At 45.0% G+C, this 18,546-nt stretch overlaps 2 protein-coding genes across 5 annotated transcripts in view; one reads left to right on the top strand and one right to left on the bottom strand.

Annotated features, from left to right (window-relative positions):
- Nucleotides 1-48: 48 nt before the first annotated feature.
- On the top strand, nucleotides 49-5,835 carry FRG1 (FSHD region gene 1). Of its 2 annotated transcripts, XM_065453408.2 has the most exons (8): nucleotides 49-165; nucleotides 242-366; nucleotides 2,438-2,520; nucleotides 2,595-2,720; nucleotides 2,991-3,160; nucleotides 3,228-3,332; nucleotides 3,466-3,557; nucleotides 5,528-5,835. In XM_065453408.2, the coding sequence occupies exons 2-8, from the start codon at nucleotides 308-310 to the stop codon at nucleotides 5,673-5,675; spliced, it is 783 nt and encodes a 260-aa protein (XP_065309480.1). In that variant the 5' UTR covers nucleotides 49-165; nucleotides 242-307; the 3' UTR covers nucleotides 5,676-5,835. The 2 variants fall into 2 exon arrangements, with proteins under 2 accessions (XP_065309480.1, XP_065309479.1); XM_065453407.2 differs by having other exon boundaries at nucleotides 117-366.
- Nucleotides 5,836-9,502: 3,667 nt separating this feature from the next.
- SCCRO4 (DCN1-like protein SCCRO4) overlaps nucleotides 9,503-18,546 on the bottom strand; it is a 36,313-nt gene continuing 27,269 nt past the window's right edge. For all 3 annotated transcript variants that reach the window (XM_065453402.1, XM_065453405.2, XM_065453406.1), the window contains one exon: nucleotides 9,503-11,161. In XM_065453402.1, coding sequence (XP_065309474.1) covers nucleotides 11,040-11,161 — 122 coding nt within the window. In that variant the 3' untranslated portion in view covers nucleotides 9,503-11,039. The remainder of the gene's footprint in view (nucleotides 11,162-18,546) is intronic.

An 18,546-nucleotide genomic window follows, 5' to 3' on the forward strand; every position in this document is an offset into this window, starting at 1 on the left:
ATAATCATATAAGTCCACCAAAATCAAAGTGTTGATGTGCTTTACTTTTGGATAATTTACACACATTTTCACTTATTACGGGCATCGGCAGCGGTAAAGACATCAACAAGACGGCGAAATAACGCACGCAGACAGTAGAGCCGGTTATTTATTCTGTGGTACAAGGTATGTCAACTTTGATGTATGAACGGTGTAATTAGTTTGCTGTAGCGACTTAATTACTCAAATCCGTCGACCACAGATGTTGGGTTGAGTGCTGTGTCTGCTACTGTCGAACAAGCCCGTACGCCACCAGCGATAACAAGTTATGGCTGACTACAGCTTGGTGCGTCGCGGGAAACTTGTGTTGAAGGGCCGCACAACTAAGTGAGTAGGACACCTTTGGCTATCATGATTGTGTTGCTTAAGGTGGGTTGTTTGATTGTAATTTAGTTGTTTGAGAAATGGCGCGTGTAGTATTGCAACACATAGTGCATAGGCTGCCGTGAAGTACAGGTTGCTTCAAGAGAATCGGATGGGGTTACGCATGTTTATGCAGGTGTGCGAGCTATTTGGAATCCGAATTTTCCAGGCCGGCTGTGCTTATATAAAGCTTGATCCGTGAAATTGACCGATTCCAAAATTGTGAGCGCCGGCTGCAGGGAAAACGAAGAGCCTCGCACCACGCCGCTTGGTTGGAAAATAAGGTCGACGCTAGCGTGCAGTCCGTGCACCGCGTATCGATACGACCCGCTTTGTGCGTTGTTTCAGTGCTTTATTAAATTGATTTGAATCAGTGCGTGAGTAATTATTGAAGAAGACAATATATACCCCTCCAGTTTGCGCACACGTGCCTTCTCGAAGTGCTCCAAAACGAACGACGGCGTTTATCTGTCCTCGAACACTTCGATCGTTCGTCAGGCGCATCGAGGCTGGGCGCTACTTGACAAAGACTACATGGCAAATCAAATTATAAGCTTCCCCACAGCTGATTCAGAAGGTGGACTGCTTGGTACGAGCGACGTGTAAGCTGTCCACGAGACGGGCAGTGTGTACGTGGTGTTGTGTTGGCAGATCCTGTACAGTTTGTACATAACACGATGTGTTATATACAGCCAAGCAACAATGTTTAGATATTCTTAAAATTTGTTAAGTAATGTCAAAAATTTCATTATACTCAGATCATTAGGTACTGTATTACAGTAACACATTTTTGTTGCCTGTAAGTTTCAGGCCATGTTAACTTTTAAGGAAGAGGAAATGCTAATGGACCACATTGTTGCACAGCGATGACATGCTTGTGTCACAATCAAATACTGCTGACCGCGCGATCTAGTGCGTCGGCTTCCTAAAATAACTCGTGTGCTGCATTTCCTTACATTAGAAAATAATAGCAGTGTGGCTGCATGAAACTCAAAGCAGTGCACAGTGCAAAATCGCGTGCCGCCCCCCCCCCCCCTCGCCCCCCAAAAAATGGGGAAAAGGAAGAAGAGGGGGGTGGTTCGGCTCATGCCGTCCTCTTAAAGTGCATACCAAGGAAATGTATGAAACGCGGCCAGCGATGGCACATACGTTAAAACACTCAGAATATGAGCGGGGGATGACAAGCTAGCCGACGTGACAACGAACCACGTTCACGTCAGCAAGTCTTAGGCCTCATGCAAGCACCTGCGGTAACAAGGCAACCACACTAGTGACTGCCCCCAAAAGGATGCGGAGCTGAGCCAACTCGAATGAATGCTCTGGAGTGATCCTACACCACTCCTTTTGCAGTCCCTATTCATGGTGGCATAACATCGTGACCCACAGGGCAGCAATACAAATTTTCTTCACAGCACGTTTGTCTACTTAAGTTTGCAGGGCCTTTGCCTTTTCACACAGCCGATGTGCCACCATACAGCAGCCTCGCCTGGACTCTTGCTGTACATGAACACGCCAACACATATAAACTTTGGATGATTTATCAGCTTCAACGGCCAGCCTACGTTTGACAGAGGGCAGTTAGGACATGATGGCGACTAGATTTTTTTTTTTTTTCTTTAAGAAAGCTTGCCGGTGATGAAGTGCGAATCGCAGGTTCGAGAATGCTCTGTTGGCTGCCACAATGTGCCGTCCCAGTTTGCACGTCTCACTGTAGATATCCACAGAGCCCTCTTAGCATACTATTTTGCAGATGGAAATCGAAAGAAGCTCTTTTGTTTCCGTGGTAGCAGTTCTTGCACCCGAAGGCAGCACAATTAATCGGCATCCTCGAAAAAAAGAAACGCAAGCGCAACCACCAGCATTTCGTAGCAACTCAGTCAGGAGTAGTCGCATTGCCCCGCGTTTTTCCCCAATCAAGTCTAGTTACGATAGCCACTGCAAGGGGGACTCGCGCCACGCCGGTTTGGCGCATGCACAGAAAGATTTTTGGAATTGGTCAATTCTCACACTAGTTGATATCTCTGGAGTCTTGCAGGAAACACAAGAGTAAGAGCAAGTCGAAGCAGAGTTCCAGTGGCGGTGACGAAAGGCTGGAAAGTCAGGACACCGTCAGCCACGGTACTGTTTTACGCAACCTAAGGCACATACCGAACTGTGTATAACTGTTCTGCATGCTGTGCATTTCGTCTCAGGAGGCTGGTGGGAGCTGAAAGCGTTTGAAGAGTACACGGGTCCTATAGCCATTGAGTTCACTCCGTACTGCTATGTGTCGTCGCAGGATAATGGCTTGTTTGTACTCGGCGGGCCACACCCACATGGTAAGCAGCAGTCGCAGCGTACCCTCTCCTTGCGATTCGCTTCCGAGACGTCTCGCCTTGCGCCTGTCTATCTTGTGTGTGCGATGCATCGAACACACCTTTAGTAACTAGCCGCTGAGATTTTCTTGTATAATGGTGGCATTTTGCTTTCCTAGTACTAGGCATTAAGGGCAGCAATGTAGCGGAGCAAAGTTTTTGCATTGTAAAGTTTATTATAAGTTATAAAGTGATGCCATACATGCGCACATCTTTTAAAAACCCTTTTTCTAGGCGAGGGCCCATTTCCAGAAGAGATTCTGACTGCCGTCAAGCTGTCGGATACAAAGATAGCCCTAAAATCTGGCTATGGGAAGTACCTTTCTGTCCAGCCAGATGGCACAGTCGTCGGACGGTCAGATGCCATAGGCCCACTTGAACAGTGGGAACCTGTCTTCCAAGATGTGAGTGCCATAGAAACCTAAACTAAGAGATTACTTGCGCTGACAAGCGCTGTGGTTGCTGTTCCAGGGTAAAGTGGCTCTTCTTGCCAGCAATAGCTGCTTCCTCACAGTGGTTGATGGTACAGATATAAAGGCCAGTTGCCGTTCAGCAGGCAGCGATGAAATGATTAAGGTAAGCACCTAAAGTGCTGCCCCCCTGCCTCTTTTTTTTTACATCTTTCTGCTCTTCAGAAGATGTCGAGCAAATTTTAGTCAACGCAGCCAGCAGTCAAATAATAGCCTGCAGCGCTGTCTTATACTAACAGGTGCGTGCTGTGGCTAAAGCAGACACTTCAAAGGAGAAAGACGTTCCTGAAGAAGAAAGAGGGTCCTTGGGAGAATGTGAAGTAAATTATGTGTAAGTATGAACTGCACACATTATACACTTCGTAATACGTGTTGCAGACACTGGTAAAATTCAAGTTTGAGTTTCCCACTTTGCAGTGAATATTGTTTCCTAGCAAAAGCAATGTTACTTGAAATGCAAGACTGCATATAGTGTCTGTACGGTGCTGTTCAGAGCAAGTTTTTTGCACACATTTCACGAGCTTAGATTTTAATGCAATGTCTTCTTTGTCAGCATAGTTACTGCAGCCAGAGTCCAAACTGCCCATTACATAAGTCGCGTATAAAGGGCAGACACAAGAAATTTGGGTTTCCTTTGTCATCTGTTAATTATCTAGTGCTCTCCAGTGTTGTGCATCAATTTTTTTTTCTTTTTTTCAGTAGACTCAAGCACACTAGAATTCTATCCTCGGATATGCGAGATAACAGAATAGGCAAACATTATTACCTGCAGCTCTGGCCAAATTCAATTGCTTTATTATGACCTCCCACATTTTTTTGACGTCTGCCCAGTGACACCAAAGCAAGGGTAGTAATTGCATTTATGTAGATAGTGCAACTTTCCGAAATGCTGAACAACCACTGTGGCACATGTCTGGTGGCGTCATCTTTTCTTTAGCACGTATCAATGCTCTGTAAAGAAACAGACAATCGGCCATCTGCCAGAATGCCTGTTTACTTCTCTCCATGTGTCCGAGTCCAAGTGCGCCCACCGTGCGTCTTCACGATCTGTTACCCTCGGCCATGCTACGACTTGTCATGCTGCCGAAGATGGTTCTGACGGTGGTAAGAACCATAGTCGTCAAGACTGGGAAGTGGAATTGTCGTTGTTGAGTCGTCCAGTGCATGTGCAACCTGCTCCTCTGGCGAACGGCACTGAGTGCTTGGACACGATTAGCCCATTGCTGTTGGGAAAATGCAGCAGGAGACCCTCGACGTCAAAAGTGTTTGTAGCACTGAACATGGCTAGGCGCATTGTTCGTGGTTGGTTGCGATGCGTTGGGGTTGTCTACAACATGGCTTCTTCAAAGAGGAGGTGCTAGTATGCAATGCAACTTTCGCTTTTGCAGACTTGCTGCTGACAGAGCAAGGCTCCTCAAGGTCCTCGAACCGGTAATCTTGTTAACATGCCGCAAGATGCCTCGCTGTCCTAGTCGGTGTTTTTGCCATCTGCAGGAGAAGGCCGGTCCTCAATCTGCATTGTGAAAAGCATATGGTAGGAAGATTTGGGCCGCATGGGCAGGTCATGAATGATGATCACCTCAGACCCGCTGAAGTCTTCAGTTATGGCGATCAGATCCATGTTGGTCTCCCTGGCTCCCTTCAGCGAGACATGAACTTCTCTTGCATTCAGCCGATGATTGCTGTGAAGTCCGGAGGTGTGGATCTAGAAGTATGGCGTTCTTAGGATCTGCAGACATATCGGTGTTGTCCTGAAGTGTTAGCACTCCATCATCAAAGCTTAACAACCCATTGCATGCAGTTGAGCTGTCCAAGGTTGACGGCGAGATACTAGGCGATAGCAGTCAGAAGCCGCGAGCTTGAAAGTGGAGAGGCCCGCAGTGTCCACGAACTTCACTTCCAGAGGCCGTCATTCTGGGCTGAACATAGCTTTTAGAAATCCCGAGCCCGGAGGCCGCCTGGCAGTAGCAGTGGTTCACCAGGCATTTCCCACACTCTTATATTATGGATAAAAGCTGTCAATACAGAGTGAAAGTTCTTCATGCTCCTATGGCAACAACAATGATACTGTGTCTGGGAATGTGTTGCTGCTGCTGTAGACAATTGGCTTCCATGTGTATAGAAGTGACTGGGCAAACGTTGTAGAACTGTAGTGGGCTAGGACTACATGTACAGCTATGTACTGCTTAGGCTGTTAGAAGCTTTAAAGGCTTTTGTCGTGTTATGTGGGTTCTCATAACGCCAACATACTCTGATCTGTTGTCCTTACACAAATGACTGCATTGATCTTTTTGCTTTCAGGAAGAAGTTCCAAAGCTTCCAAGATAGAAGACTTAGAGTGAGTCAGCAAGACAGAAAGGACCTGAAGAAAGCCAGAATAGAGGGGACTTTCCATGAAGCTTTGTTGGATCGACGATCCAAAATGAAATCGGACAAGTTTTGTAAATAATTTGAGAGCATGATGTGTGCAGTGGTAGCAGATGCAGAACTACCCAAGTCTTAATGCCACCTAATCAGTTTCGACCAAAAATATATTCTGTAAGAACTTCATTTTCTTTAACTTGCAGAAAGTGGTTGATACTAAAAAATAAAATACAAGTTAAACCTTTGTTTTAGTAAACATTATGTGCCAACACAGCCAAGTACAGCACTTGTGATGTGTTCTGCGTCTATTTGCAATTGTGCCTTCACACTACATTATGTCGGTAATCAATGTGGCATCACAAATTTCACAGTATCTGGTATTCAGGTGATTGTGGCACAGTAGAAAAATACTTCAAACTGTATTACCATATTTGCACGATTCTAACGTGCACTTTTTTTTAATAAAAGGTGCGTTCAAATTTACATGCATGTTACAATCGTAACAGATTCCACTAAAAAAACGAAACCGGTTTTTGCTAAAAAAAAAATTAAATGCAAGGAAGCTAGCCACACTGCCATCCAACGGATCATGTAAAGCAACGCTCTTGTGCGTGGGATGCTCCGTCGCAGACGGTGGTTGTGCGAGCCTTCAAGAAGTATGGCATTTTTAATGCGTTAAGTGGGACTAGAAATGACTTTCTCTGCTCGGTAGAAAGTGGAAACGAGGTGCTGTTGGACTCTGATAGCAACTAGCTGTTAAAATTCAGCTGTGTGCGTCTGTATGTTCCATAAAATCATTTCAACACGGTATGCATCGACTCGGGTTTCGTTACTTGATGTACAAGGTAGAATCGGCACAGTTATTTTTTCTTTCATATTTGGGTGGTATTTAACTGCATGGCAGAATTGTTCAAATATGGTAGTCAATTTTTGGCACCTTTAGAATACAGTGTAGTCAATCTTTACCCATTAAAAATTAACTGGATTCAAACAGTTGCTGTCAATCCACGTCATCACAGCAATTTGGTGCGAGAACTGTATGCGGTGGCACCAGCAATACTTTATTTCTGAATCCTTTTTGGCTTAAAATCCTTGCACATGTGATTTACTAATACAGCTTCACATTTTTTTTTTTTGAAGTGCAGAGAAGGATCTGTCCACATTACTGCCCAACTGGCTCCACTCTCCCCGTAAAAGCAAAATAAAACAAGCCTGTTTGGACACTTCCTGAAACAAAGGCTGTGGTACAGCTGCAATGACTTGCTTTTGCACTTGTCCAGATTATTTTCTACAGTTAGGTCAACATGTATTGCTTGTAAAACTGCACAAGGTCAGGCATATAGTTAACCTTTACGAGTGATTTTCAACTACTGTATTTTCAGCATATAACCCGCATAAATGATTGAGAGCAAGAATGCTAAAATATTTACAAGTCTCGTGGATGTGCGACTCTTTCACGTCGTACCGACGGCTCTGTTCCTTGCCTCTTCAGCGACACTGATCATCTCATGCTACGCTGTAAAGGATCGCCGCAAGTACAGCTCTTGTTATCAGAGTTCTGGTTTGCCAACGCGGCATGCATTGTTTGCCAACGGCGAAAATACAAAATGGCAATCCGAAAAGATGGAAAACAGGCAATCGTAAAAGTGGGGGTGATGCTCCGTCGTACGTAACTAAATTTTAGACGACGAAGAACATTGCCTTAACGCACGGCTTCACATCAGCACCACATTTGCTGCTGTGAAGCAGCACCTCAAGGCTTCACTGTTACATTTTTATAATTTTTTATACATGTCTTATGCGCAAAAATGTGATTATTTCATCTTGCGAAATACAAGCACAGGATTAAGGGCATGAAACATGACAGTAACTTGATGCAACTGCTTAGCAAAGCTGATCAACAGAAGCACAGTAAAATAATCTTAACACAATTTTCCATTAAGCTAATAAGTTCAGGAGCTTTCATAGCAATTTTGTATATTCTCGATCGGAGCACTTCTCATATACTACAATATTTCCAAGTTCGTATTAAAGAGAGCAGTGTACCTTAAATAAGCTTAAGAGCTCAAGGCCTTAATTGAACCTTCCACAGATTGAAATGAAATTGCGGCATTCAACATCCCAAAATTACTTACGAGCTCGAGATGAATTTTGACAATGTGGAGCTCTACGACGGGCCCCAAACCACCTTTAACATTTCTGAACACATTTTAAACAAACATATGCACTGTGTGCAGAATACTTTGACAATCATCTCTGGTGAACATGGCGGTGCTATGCGCCACGGGCAAGTCGCAAATTGAAAAAATTGGCTGTGGCTTAGCTCAGCTAGTGAAAGTGAAAGCTTGGTTTAGCCTGGTTAAGTCTTGGTTGCACTTGGTTGACTTGTTGTACCACAGGGAAAGCGCAAGTGCTAGACATGCAGAGACACTGCGAACATGCACAGCGTCGAAGCACAAATGAACAGGGCGCAAATGCAGTCGCTACATTGATCTTGACGGTGTGACGCCTGTTGCATTCCGGACCCTCTCCAGTGAAGCACCTCACTGAGTGATATTCGTGGGCTGGTCAGACACCGCTTGGAGACGAAGGCTCAAAGCCTCCCACGGAACGCTCAGAGAGGACGGCCCGGCCTTGCTCTGATCCATGGCCAAGCTCACATCGACTAGACAAGTGCGGCGCTCCTTTTAGCCAGGCGTGTGGCGAGTCACCTGGTCAGGCGGCAATTCCGCTGTGGAGAGCGCATGCGCCAAGCCGTCGGTGGCGGTGGAGCTCGGCGCGGCGAGTCATGTGATGCGTTGCCAAGGCTACAGCACAGCTGCGGTCAAATGGAGGTCAAACTACTGCTGACGGTGAAACTCGGCTCGACGCGGTTAGTAAAGGTTTTGCCTTAAAAATGATCTCTAGCTCCTCTTCAGGCTTTTTCGTTGCTCTCTTCGCACATCAAGACACCGGCAGGGTCCTACACGTGACGCCACCAGGGTAAAAGCTGTTGATTGGTGTACAAAGGACGAAAGCGACAATGTCATGAGAGCTGGCTATGTGTTTTGAGAAAGGAGAGGGGCTCGCCCATTGTGGACCCAATAATTAAAGCTTTCATTCAGTCACTTCGAGGGCGGACAATAGAGAAGCCTTTCTTCTGGTACCCGGCAAGGAAAGTGAGATACCACGGCGGCCTTTTAACGTGCACCTAGAGCACGATACATGAGAATTTGCATAAAAAATTAAATGGGGTTTTACGTGCCATAACCATGATCTGATTATGAGGCACGCCGAAGTGGGGGACTCCAAAAATTTGGACCACCTGGTGTTTTTTTAGCGTTCACCTAAAATCTCATGTGCATACCGGCCCCATCAGAATGCAGCTTGTAATCAAACACAAACTTGTGCAGCAAAACCCCGTGGCCACTTAGCAGCAGTCTTCCTACAATTCCCAGTGCTCTTCTTATACAACTGCCAGATATCTGAAAGATTTTCATTGTTCATACAAACAGGAGATGTGTACGGTTGTTGGAATAGATGCAACGCGCATCAGATTTGAAATAATGGATCAGCATTCACAGGTTAAAGTGCATAATCATGCAATCTAGCAGAATATAAGAACCATGTTATATACAGCATGAGCATAAGCCCCACTCCATAAATGTGGGTGTGTTTTGATTGGAGAACAATGTACGATCTACTTTTAACGTGCACAAAGCATTGTGCACATCAGTGGTATAACCATATATGTAACTAGTTGCTGTTGAATAAGCTATCTCTGTGTAATGTCCTTGTGGATCATATTAATTTTTTTGTCTTGTGCTATAGTCACTGGTCCAAGAAGAGCACTAGTTGCAGTTGCTGCAGCGATTTCATTTTCTACACAACAAACAGTAACAAGTAAAAGGCTAGGTGTTGCAGCTGGTAATGTGTATTTGCATGTTCAAATGTTTATTCCTTTAAAATTTCAGTCTCAATACAGCATACTTTTTAGGAAGAGCAGCAGCACCTGCTAAAAAGTGTACTACACCACCGTAAGGTATTATAGTCAAAGCAAATGCTTAGAAAGTTCGATCTACGGAATGTGCTCCTTTCAGAGTTTATTTGTAGGGCCCTGCTATGGTAAATTGCTAAATGTAGCCGTGCGCTTTGCAATCCAAACCTAACAAGGCCACCTGAATCACCGGCAGTTTGACAGGAAAACAACGTGGCTGCAACAGCACAACTAAAGACAAGAACCAAGAAAAAATAGGGGACACCATGTGAGCACTTGTCCTTGTACGTGCTGTCGCAGCCACAAGCTTATACCAACTCGCCCAATTCTCAGTCCTGAAAATGCCCTGCTACATACTTGGCCAGCTGACGAATGCAAGTTGACTCGCTTAAGGTGCTTTCTTGCTGCTTCCCACCTCATACAAAAAGCACACTCCATATGCCCACACACACACACTCTATAAAAAGAACTGCCCTCCCAAAATAAAAATGAGAGGCTTGCACAGGCAGACTACGCCAATCAGGAACACCCTTAGGTACAATGGCAGACGAGAGGGCACAATACAGCAGCGCTTGAAGAACATGATATGCCACACTTGATGACTATCTTTGCTGGGATGTGGCGCATTTGCCAACTGGAGCTCTAGTCAAGGGGGGAAATGTCCAGAGGATTTTTTCTTTCTTTCTGCAAATGTTGGGACATCGGGAAAACAAAGATATCAAGTGAAGAATAAAGAAATTTCATTGTGGGAACCACATTGGGGCAAAAGGGGGATAGGGAGTGTACGTTTCCCGGGGAAAAAAAAAAAACGAAAGCAGCTCGCAGGCACGTGTACAGATCAGAGCGAGCAATTGTTCACAGTTGGCACTGCCTTTGGCCACAATGGCAAAGAAATTGCTGGAGAAGTCTCTGCTCTCATCGGAAGATGCGCTGTGCATGCAAGCAAGCTGTGTGCTGCTCCACTCCAACACGAATAAATAGACAAGAACGACCATGAAAAAAGATGAAAAAAAAAAGACAAATAAACAACCCATTTCGTGACAACTGCGGCACATGCTGACTCCATCAAAAGCGCCTCCTTCTCAACCTAAATGCACTCTCTCAAGCTTTGTCTTATTGAAATCAAAACTAACCTGCAAGACAAAATAATAAAATTGTCGCATTAAAATGTCCATATGGCAAGCACACAACAAAATTTTGCAGGTGTCCAGCACAGAGGTAGTGTATACGGTTCCTAACTAAAGAAAACAAGCCGGTCAGGCAAGACAAGAGGGTGACAAAGGCTGAAGCTGTTCATTAAAACAATTTTGGCCCTCTTGACATGGAGTGCTATACTCTTGCAGCAGAAACCGGGAGTGCAAAAGAGGGAAGAGGTCAAGGTGCGGGGCACCGACCGAGTGCTCCACTTGTTTGGGAAGGGGTACTCCAGGACAGAGAGAGGAGGAGGAGGATGAGGCAGAGGGCAAGCTCCCCTCAGCTGCATGAGGCGGCACCAAATGAGGGAAGGCTACTGTTCTCGGCTGTGTGTGGGGCACGATGTAGGTGGGGGTACCTGGCACGCAGCCACTCGACAAACTCGTCCAGAAGCACAGGCCCTGCATAGAAACAAAGCCACCAGGATTGCATGTCAAAACTCCTTGTGCATACAGTCTGTGATGAGTCAAGGATTTGGTACAAGCACCTCACACAAAAATTAAGTTGTTCTTGACCTTGGAATGGCTACGGATTTAGCAAGAACAGGGAATGGGGAGAAACTGGACATTTCAACAGAAGCAGCTGTGAAATAGTATTAATACAGTGGAGCCTTGTTATAACTAAATTGCATGTGGCAAAGCAAGAATAGCTTTGTTATATCCAATATTCATTACAAATGTACACTGATATCGGTGGAAATAAGAAAAAAGGAAGTCGCCATTGAGTATATCTGAAAGAAACTCCAGCGCAACATCTTGGAGGGGCCAGAAAACAATGTATCAATTTTGAACACCTGTTGTTGGGTTGACAAGGTGATATGTGGTGTGCGCGCGCGCGCGCGCGCGCACACACACACACACACACACACACACACACACACACACACACACAAATGTGTTACAAATGAACTTCACAACAGTGTTTCAACCATGCAATTCATGTGATCGTACATGATCGGCACGCTTGCCATCAGTTGGCGGCCAGCCAAGCCATTGCCCAAAATGTGCATGCATGTGCCGAATACGCCGTTTCCAAGTTTTTTTTTTTGCTGCTACACAGTGCAGTCCACTTATAATGACATCAAAAAGAAGGCAAAATTTTATTGTCATAACTGATCGCTATACCTGGACTGTCATAAAATAATGCTGCTGAACATACCTTTGTAGTTCCAAACCCAAATTTGCTACTTGCGCTAAAGGGTAGATGTGAAAGTAGGCTGTGAGAAAAACATTTATTTATATGTCTATACAGCGTTTCAAGCATTACGCGTGCTGAAATAGTTGGAAATACAGTCGGCTCTCGTTACAATGGACCTTGGCAATCCGACAAAAAACATCAGTTTTATCCGAAGTCCGTAATATCCGAAACGCCTTGCTTCCAAAATTTTTGTCTAACAACTTCACTGCAAAAAGTAAGTGACGAACGTCCAAAGTAAAATAATCATAATAAAAAAGAAGGGTCGCCGTTTTGCCCGAAAGGCGAAGCATCGGTTGCGGTAGCAAATTCAGCAAGATAAGCGTGGCAGCAGCAGCAAGTGAATTGACTTTTGTGCTGTCTCTCGCTTCAACGCGAACTAACCATAGAAAGCTCAGGGTATATGAAGCTAATGGCACTGGGCGCACTTTCTCCACATTACAGATCGCTCTGACGATCAGGCATTCACGGGCATGCACTTGTTCACATGGCAGACAGATCGCTTCCAAGACACCCCCCCCCCCCCCCCCTCCGCCTCTCCTTCCCCATGCCTTGCGCATAAAAGAAGACGGCACGTTTCTACCCCACCTTCCTCCCTCACGATGAAATATTGAGCCGCAATCTTCGGCTGACCTGCACAAGTCGGTTGTCAGCCTGTGTCGACACGGCAAAAGTATGTTTTATGGGCCCTATCCTTTTTTTTTAAATTGCCGCTAATTTCGCCCGCAGTAGCCGATAGTGCATTGTAGCATGGTCCATTAAAAATTAACTTCACTGCATTAATAAAATATGTAGAACAAACTAAGGCTGAAATACTGTCCGTTATATCCGAAAGTCTGTTGTATGCAGGTCCGTTGTAACGAGCGTAAACTGTAGTCAGAAATCAGTTCCAGGTTTCCAACTGTGGTGTGCAACATGTCCAGCAGCTGCACAAACACTGGCAGCAATCCTTTAGCACGCACAAAATCCATCAGCATCTAGATCGAAAACAGCGCACTTTGCATGAACACTGGGATTGATGTCAAGGACAGGCCATTGTCAATCTCATTGTCAGTGCTGCTGCTGTCATTAGCTCCGTTGTGACAATGATCACCTCGTCTGAGATCTCTTAGCAGAATGAGGCAGGACAACCTGCATTCAGAAACTCTTCAATCTAAGTACTACCAGCTGTTTCATCGTCAGTAGAGACATGCTTCCAGAGCTCGGTAATGTCAGCGGCTTCCATCAATTTGAGTTTCACCCTTGCACACAAAGTCCGCCTTTCTGAAATAGCTGTTTAAGGTGGTTTTAAAAGGGTCCTTAACTCCTTTTTTCATTGATCAGCACGGCCAGCATGATCGCGGCGCTTCCGGTTTTCAGAATCTACGAAATTATCGACTGCGTGGGATCACACTTTCTTGAGTAATGCAAAATTTGCAACTTCATCTCAAGCAACACAGCTTTGCGCCGTGTCGGTGCAATCTTCTACAAACTGGGCTATTCACTGCTTCCACTGTGCATTTCAGCACTTGCTGAGAGAAAGAGAGAAAAGCCACGCAGTAGTGATGAGGATGCGGAGCAGCTGGCACTAACTCGCAACGCTCTCCAAGCAGGGTTATGAAACAGAATTTAACCAATAAACCAGAAAAAGCTATTTTGCTCAGAACAATACAACTTTTTCACTATGGAGCAAACCACAAAGAAAAAATAATGGTTTTCGAATCAGGTTGGCCACCTTTTCTTGTGCTTTTCATTCATGCATTGCCTACACTTTTGACTGAACTATGCTACGTTGTTTGTAAATACTCACTACATTCCTGCAATTTTAAAAATAGCAGCACCATAAGTACTGTTTTCCGCATACAGCATCAGAGGGCAGACTATAGGTGTTGTGTTAACAAGAAAATATTTGCATTGCATCCAACGCGGACTCACCAGACTGTGGTCTGCGCAAAGTACTTTAGACAGTGAAGCACACATACTTGTTGCTTGTACCCACAGCAGGTACTGAGCTCCTCGTTAGCGCAACATAACAGGCCATTCAGTGAAATAGTGTTTCTGGCCCATTGACGTTACATATCAATGAAGCCAGCCATCAGGGCTCTTGTATAGTATTTAGTTAACATAGGCCTATTTTCAAGGCTGCGAACGGGCTCTTTGAACCTGAACGTTGAAATAATTGCATCCTACTGCCTGTCTTCATCATTAACCCTCAATCCACCATTTTTCTCATCTTCCCTTTCTCCCAAAGCAGAGTAACAGGATAGAGGTCTTCGCATTTCCTCAATGTATTCTCTTCTCTTTCTCCCCCTCGGTAAAGCATTGCTTCACACCGAGTCCAGCATTCATGTTGGATCTGCATAATTCTTTTTAACTACATGCGGCTTGAAGAACAATAGGCATAATCGTTCAGTGCAGCTAGCAGCAGCGTTGTGTTTCTGCAAAAAATTAATTTGTGCTATTTTTCTGTAATTATTCTTCGGTTATGCAAATTAACTTGAACTGGATTGAAACATTATTATTTCGCTCTGGAGTTCAACAGGAACTAATCAGTTTTTGGTGAACCAAAACAGAAGCCATAAGGAAAGCATTCTTGATTTCACATTCTTGTATCCAAGGCTTTCACAATTGGCACGCACGCGAGATGAGGGACACGCTGTGCGGTAATGGCGGCAGATACAAACTCGCTTAGGCAAACCTTTCATTCCGTCTCGATATCATTCATTCAAGTGGAACTTGGTTACGCAAATGTCAAGCTTACTTTGCATGAAAAATGCCACCCAGAGCGCAAAAAATTTAATCGTTTTTATCCTACATGCAACCTTGACATATTGATGTACGTCTTTGTTTTCATAGCCCTAATGCATAAGTTGACAGTCGAGCCTGCTTATAACGAACCTGAGCGTGACGCGATGTCAGTTCGTTTTAACCCAAAGTTCGAAGTAAGTGGACCACAAGTTTAAAGAAACGAGTTGAATCAAAACACAAAATGCATGTTTTTTTTTCGAACGAAGTCCGTGATGCTAGTCTATTTCTGCAGTGCAGATCTGACGTGGGCAGTCTCCAGTTTATTTAAGGCAGAAACGTGCTCTTCGGCAAGGCCCTTGGCATAGAGAAGTTGCCTAAGGCCCTCTATGTAGCCCATTGCTACAGCTGCACTTATAGGTGCTGGCTACAAAGTTTCATTGTCATCTGATTTCTCTGCACCACTCTCCGCCCACACTTCACAAACGATGCCTTCATCTGTGCACGGTTCCGCAATATCAGCATCTTCATCAGCAGAAATAAAGTAATCCCAACCAATGTCATGGCCCCCCATGTCAGAGTCGACGACGCATTGCCACAAAACGCCGCCGGACTGATCATCTTCGAAAGCATCAGGATCGGCGTCGACGAAAGTGGCCTTGTGGAAACACTTCCACACACAAGCAGCCGTCGCCTCCACCCAGGCTGCCTTCACCATCTCAACAGCTGAATATAGTGAAACTCGAAGCGGTAAGTTGGCAACCGAGCGGTCAATAGCAATGAGCAAGTGCTCCACAATGCGGCACCTATACGATGCCTTAAATGCGCATATTATGCCCAAATCAAGTGGCTGCGTTTTCGAAGTGGTATTGGGTGGCAGGAAGAGTAGAGTAACTGCCGTCAGGTGGTGCACTGAGCAGTTGAGCATGAGCAGCATGCGCTTGCCTTGCCTCTGCACGTTGCAGTCACACGTGCCTAGCCACTGTGCGAACAAATTGCGCATCATCCACGCCTTAATATTGTGCTTGTAGAGCATGGGTACATAGCTGCAAAAGCAACGCGACTTCCTTGATTTTCCAATTACAGAGGGCACGCGCCGGTTGCTGCCATCCATATTATTGCACAGAAGTACTGTAACGCGCACTTTACTGTGCTTGCCGCCTGCGCATGAGTTGTCTTTCATGGCGTGTCCTGTCTGGCAGCATCTGGTAAAATAATGCAGTTACGTCTATGTCCTGCTCTGCATAGCTTGCAATAATGACTCGCTTTCTTACAAGCCAAGTGGCAACGCCTTGGTCACTTACCGAAGCCGCCTCGCTGAAGATCGATATAAAAGCAATCCCATGCTGCACTTTGAATTGATGTAGCCAGCCATTGCCTGGGCAGAAGTCAGGAATATCCACCAGGAATGCAAGGTTTTTGGCTTTGCACAGCATAATTGGTCCACTTATCGGCATGTTGCGAGCCCATGCGTCGACGAACCACTTAAGCAGCGCATCGTCTACATCTGTATAGGTGACCTCCCGCAGGTGCTTTCTGTTTATCGAGTCAGCGTAAGAGCCGTGATCTTTTCCTTGATCTTTAGAATCATCGAGATAGTTGATATCGACACATTGTGCTTCTTCAACTCTCAGTTTTTAGCACCTTGAGACAGTTCCGTCAAAATGGCTCGCTTTGCCATGTCAAGCGCTTTTCGTTTTGTGACTGCTGCAGGCACAGCATTCCTGTCCGCTATCCTGAATACAACTCGGGCACGATTAGAACAAAGCGTGAAGCGTGGAAGCATTGAGACTAGTGTGAAGATGCCTGCTTCACGGTAACAGCCAGAAAACGAAACTTCTGAACTTAAGCCGGCACCGTAGCTTGCCCGTTGAGACAGCAAGGGAGTTGCAAGAAAGAGTGAGGAGAGGGGAGCGGAGTTGCGAGGATGGGCGGGAGGGCGACTTTGGAAGCTACACTGTGGCCACACGCTCACACTCGTGAGCAGCACGTGACGTGACGGCGGGAAGTAGCGGGGCACGAAGCGGGTAGTTCGCCTGTGAGAAGGCTTGGGAAAACAGACCGCGCACACAAAAGGGTCGGAGGGCATCGTTTTCTCGTATCGCGACGCTGGGTTTACACTATCTGTTCACTGTAACAGATCGGCAGGGCTCAAAGACATTTGTTATACGTGCAATTTTATGCCATTGAAATGACGTAGATTTTGGCAGTCGCACGGATCTTGTTCGTTTTAAGCGAAAGTTCGTCTTAAGTGGGGCCGTTATACGTGGACTCGACTGTACTCTTAACTCTATGTTATAACTGATATATCACTGAATGTGGTATCATGATAAATGGATTGCGCTGTGCACGTATTTGACATTTTTGCTATAGAATACTAGGTGCATACACTAAGCTGCTGAGCAAACAGATATTCGTTTTGCTGTAACCAATATTCTCATGGATCTCGCATTAGTATTCTTTTATAAGCAGTAGAATTCGCATTGAAATAAAGCATAGCCAGCCAAATTTTAGATTTAGTTGATTATATCAGCATTCGTTACATCGCGGTTTAAGGGGAGAAGTGGGTATTCTGACCTTCATTAAGACTCCCCTACCAAATTTAATGAAACTGCACAGCCTTGTTCAGTTTTTTATGCCGATTCCAAATATGCAATTGTTTTTAAAATATGCCGATTAGTTCTAATGTTTACTAAAATTAATTAGCATTGTTTCTAGGAACAACGGAGCAAAAGCTATTTATCACAATCTTGCTTTAGGCACATAGCTGGATACTAGGAACCATAAGCTTCGCAATGGTAGGAATAGGTTTTTGGTATAACAATTATTAACAATTACACAGCACATCAAAGCTTTCTGTTCAAAACGGGTTCAAAGTGGCAGTTTAATGCACGCACAATAAAATAATATTAAAACCGATACAAAAATCTGGTCCTACCATTGTGTGCATTATTAATGTAGCTCAGTACTGCAACAAAAATTACAATTCTAGGTGCCTCAATTACTGCGAAATTGCTCCCAGAAGGATGCAAATATTCAAAAATTCATGTTTTGAGAAAGTGCAAAAAGAAAGAGGACAAGCTCATTTTTATTCAAATATAACAAAAAGTATTGATATATCCACCCATCTAAATGGTCAGTAGCTACCAGGGATATAATCTGTCTGCCTACAGCTACCCAAATGGCGTTTCTTGAAGGCTTGTTGCAGATTTTCTGCAGATGCACGCATGTGGGCTGATGCTGCTACTCGCTGGTTATCTTTCTTGGCCATTCTCATGCTGTTCGGTAGCCCCGGGTTCAAATGAAGCTCCTGGAGTATGGCAGATGAAGCTCTTTCGTTCGCCGAATTAAATTTCATTGCTGCCTCAGCCACAGCAGCTTCAACAGCAAAAAGTGGGGCACTCTGTTTCTTAGGTACCAGTGCCTAAATCATGGAATGCAAGCATTCATTATTGTTTTCGGTCATGCTGCGCTGGCACTTTTGAAGCAATTTTTCTTCCGAGAGGCGGTCATACACTGGTAGAAGGGCTTGACAAACACGGACAGTCAAATTACATCGATGCTTTAGGATGGGCTCAATTTTTGTTTGCTCAGCATTCTGACGGGACCAAGGGTCTGGACCAGATCGGCAAAAACGGTGGTTTGAAATCTTGTGTGATGTGATGTGGTGGTATGTTGCCATCACAGCCTTCTTCATAGCCTTCACATCCCCTTTGTTGGATTTTAATGCCCATCTATAGTATGCACTGAGTTTGGTGATCAGGTCACCCGTCAATTTTCCTTTGCCACCAAGTGTTTCAGAAGCAGAGCACCTGTGTTTGGTAAAGAGAGTGTGCAAAACAGTCCCCATCCTTTTTCGGACATGATT

Source organism: Dermacentor albipictus, chromosome 3 (genome assembly GCF_038994185.2).
Source record: "Dermacentor albipictus isolate Rhodes 1998 colony chromosome 3, USDA_Dalb.pri_finalv2, whole genome shotgun sequence".
Lineage (NCBI taxonomy): Eukaryota > Metazoa > Arthropoda > Arachnida > Ixodida > Ixodidae > Dermacentor > Dermacentor albipictus.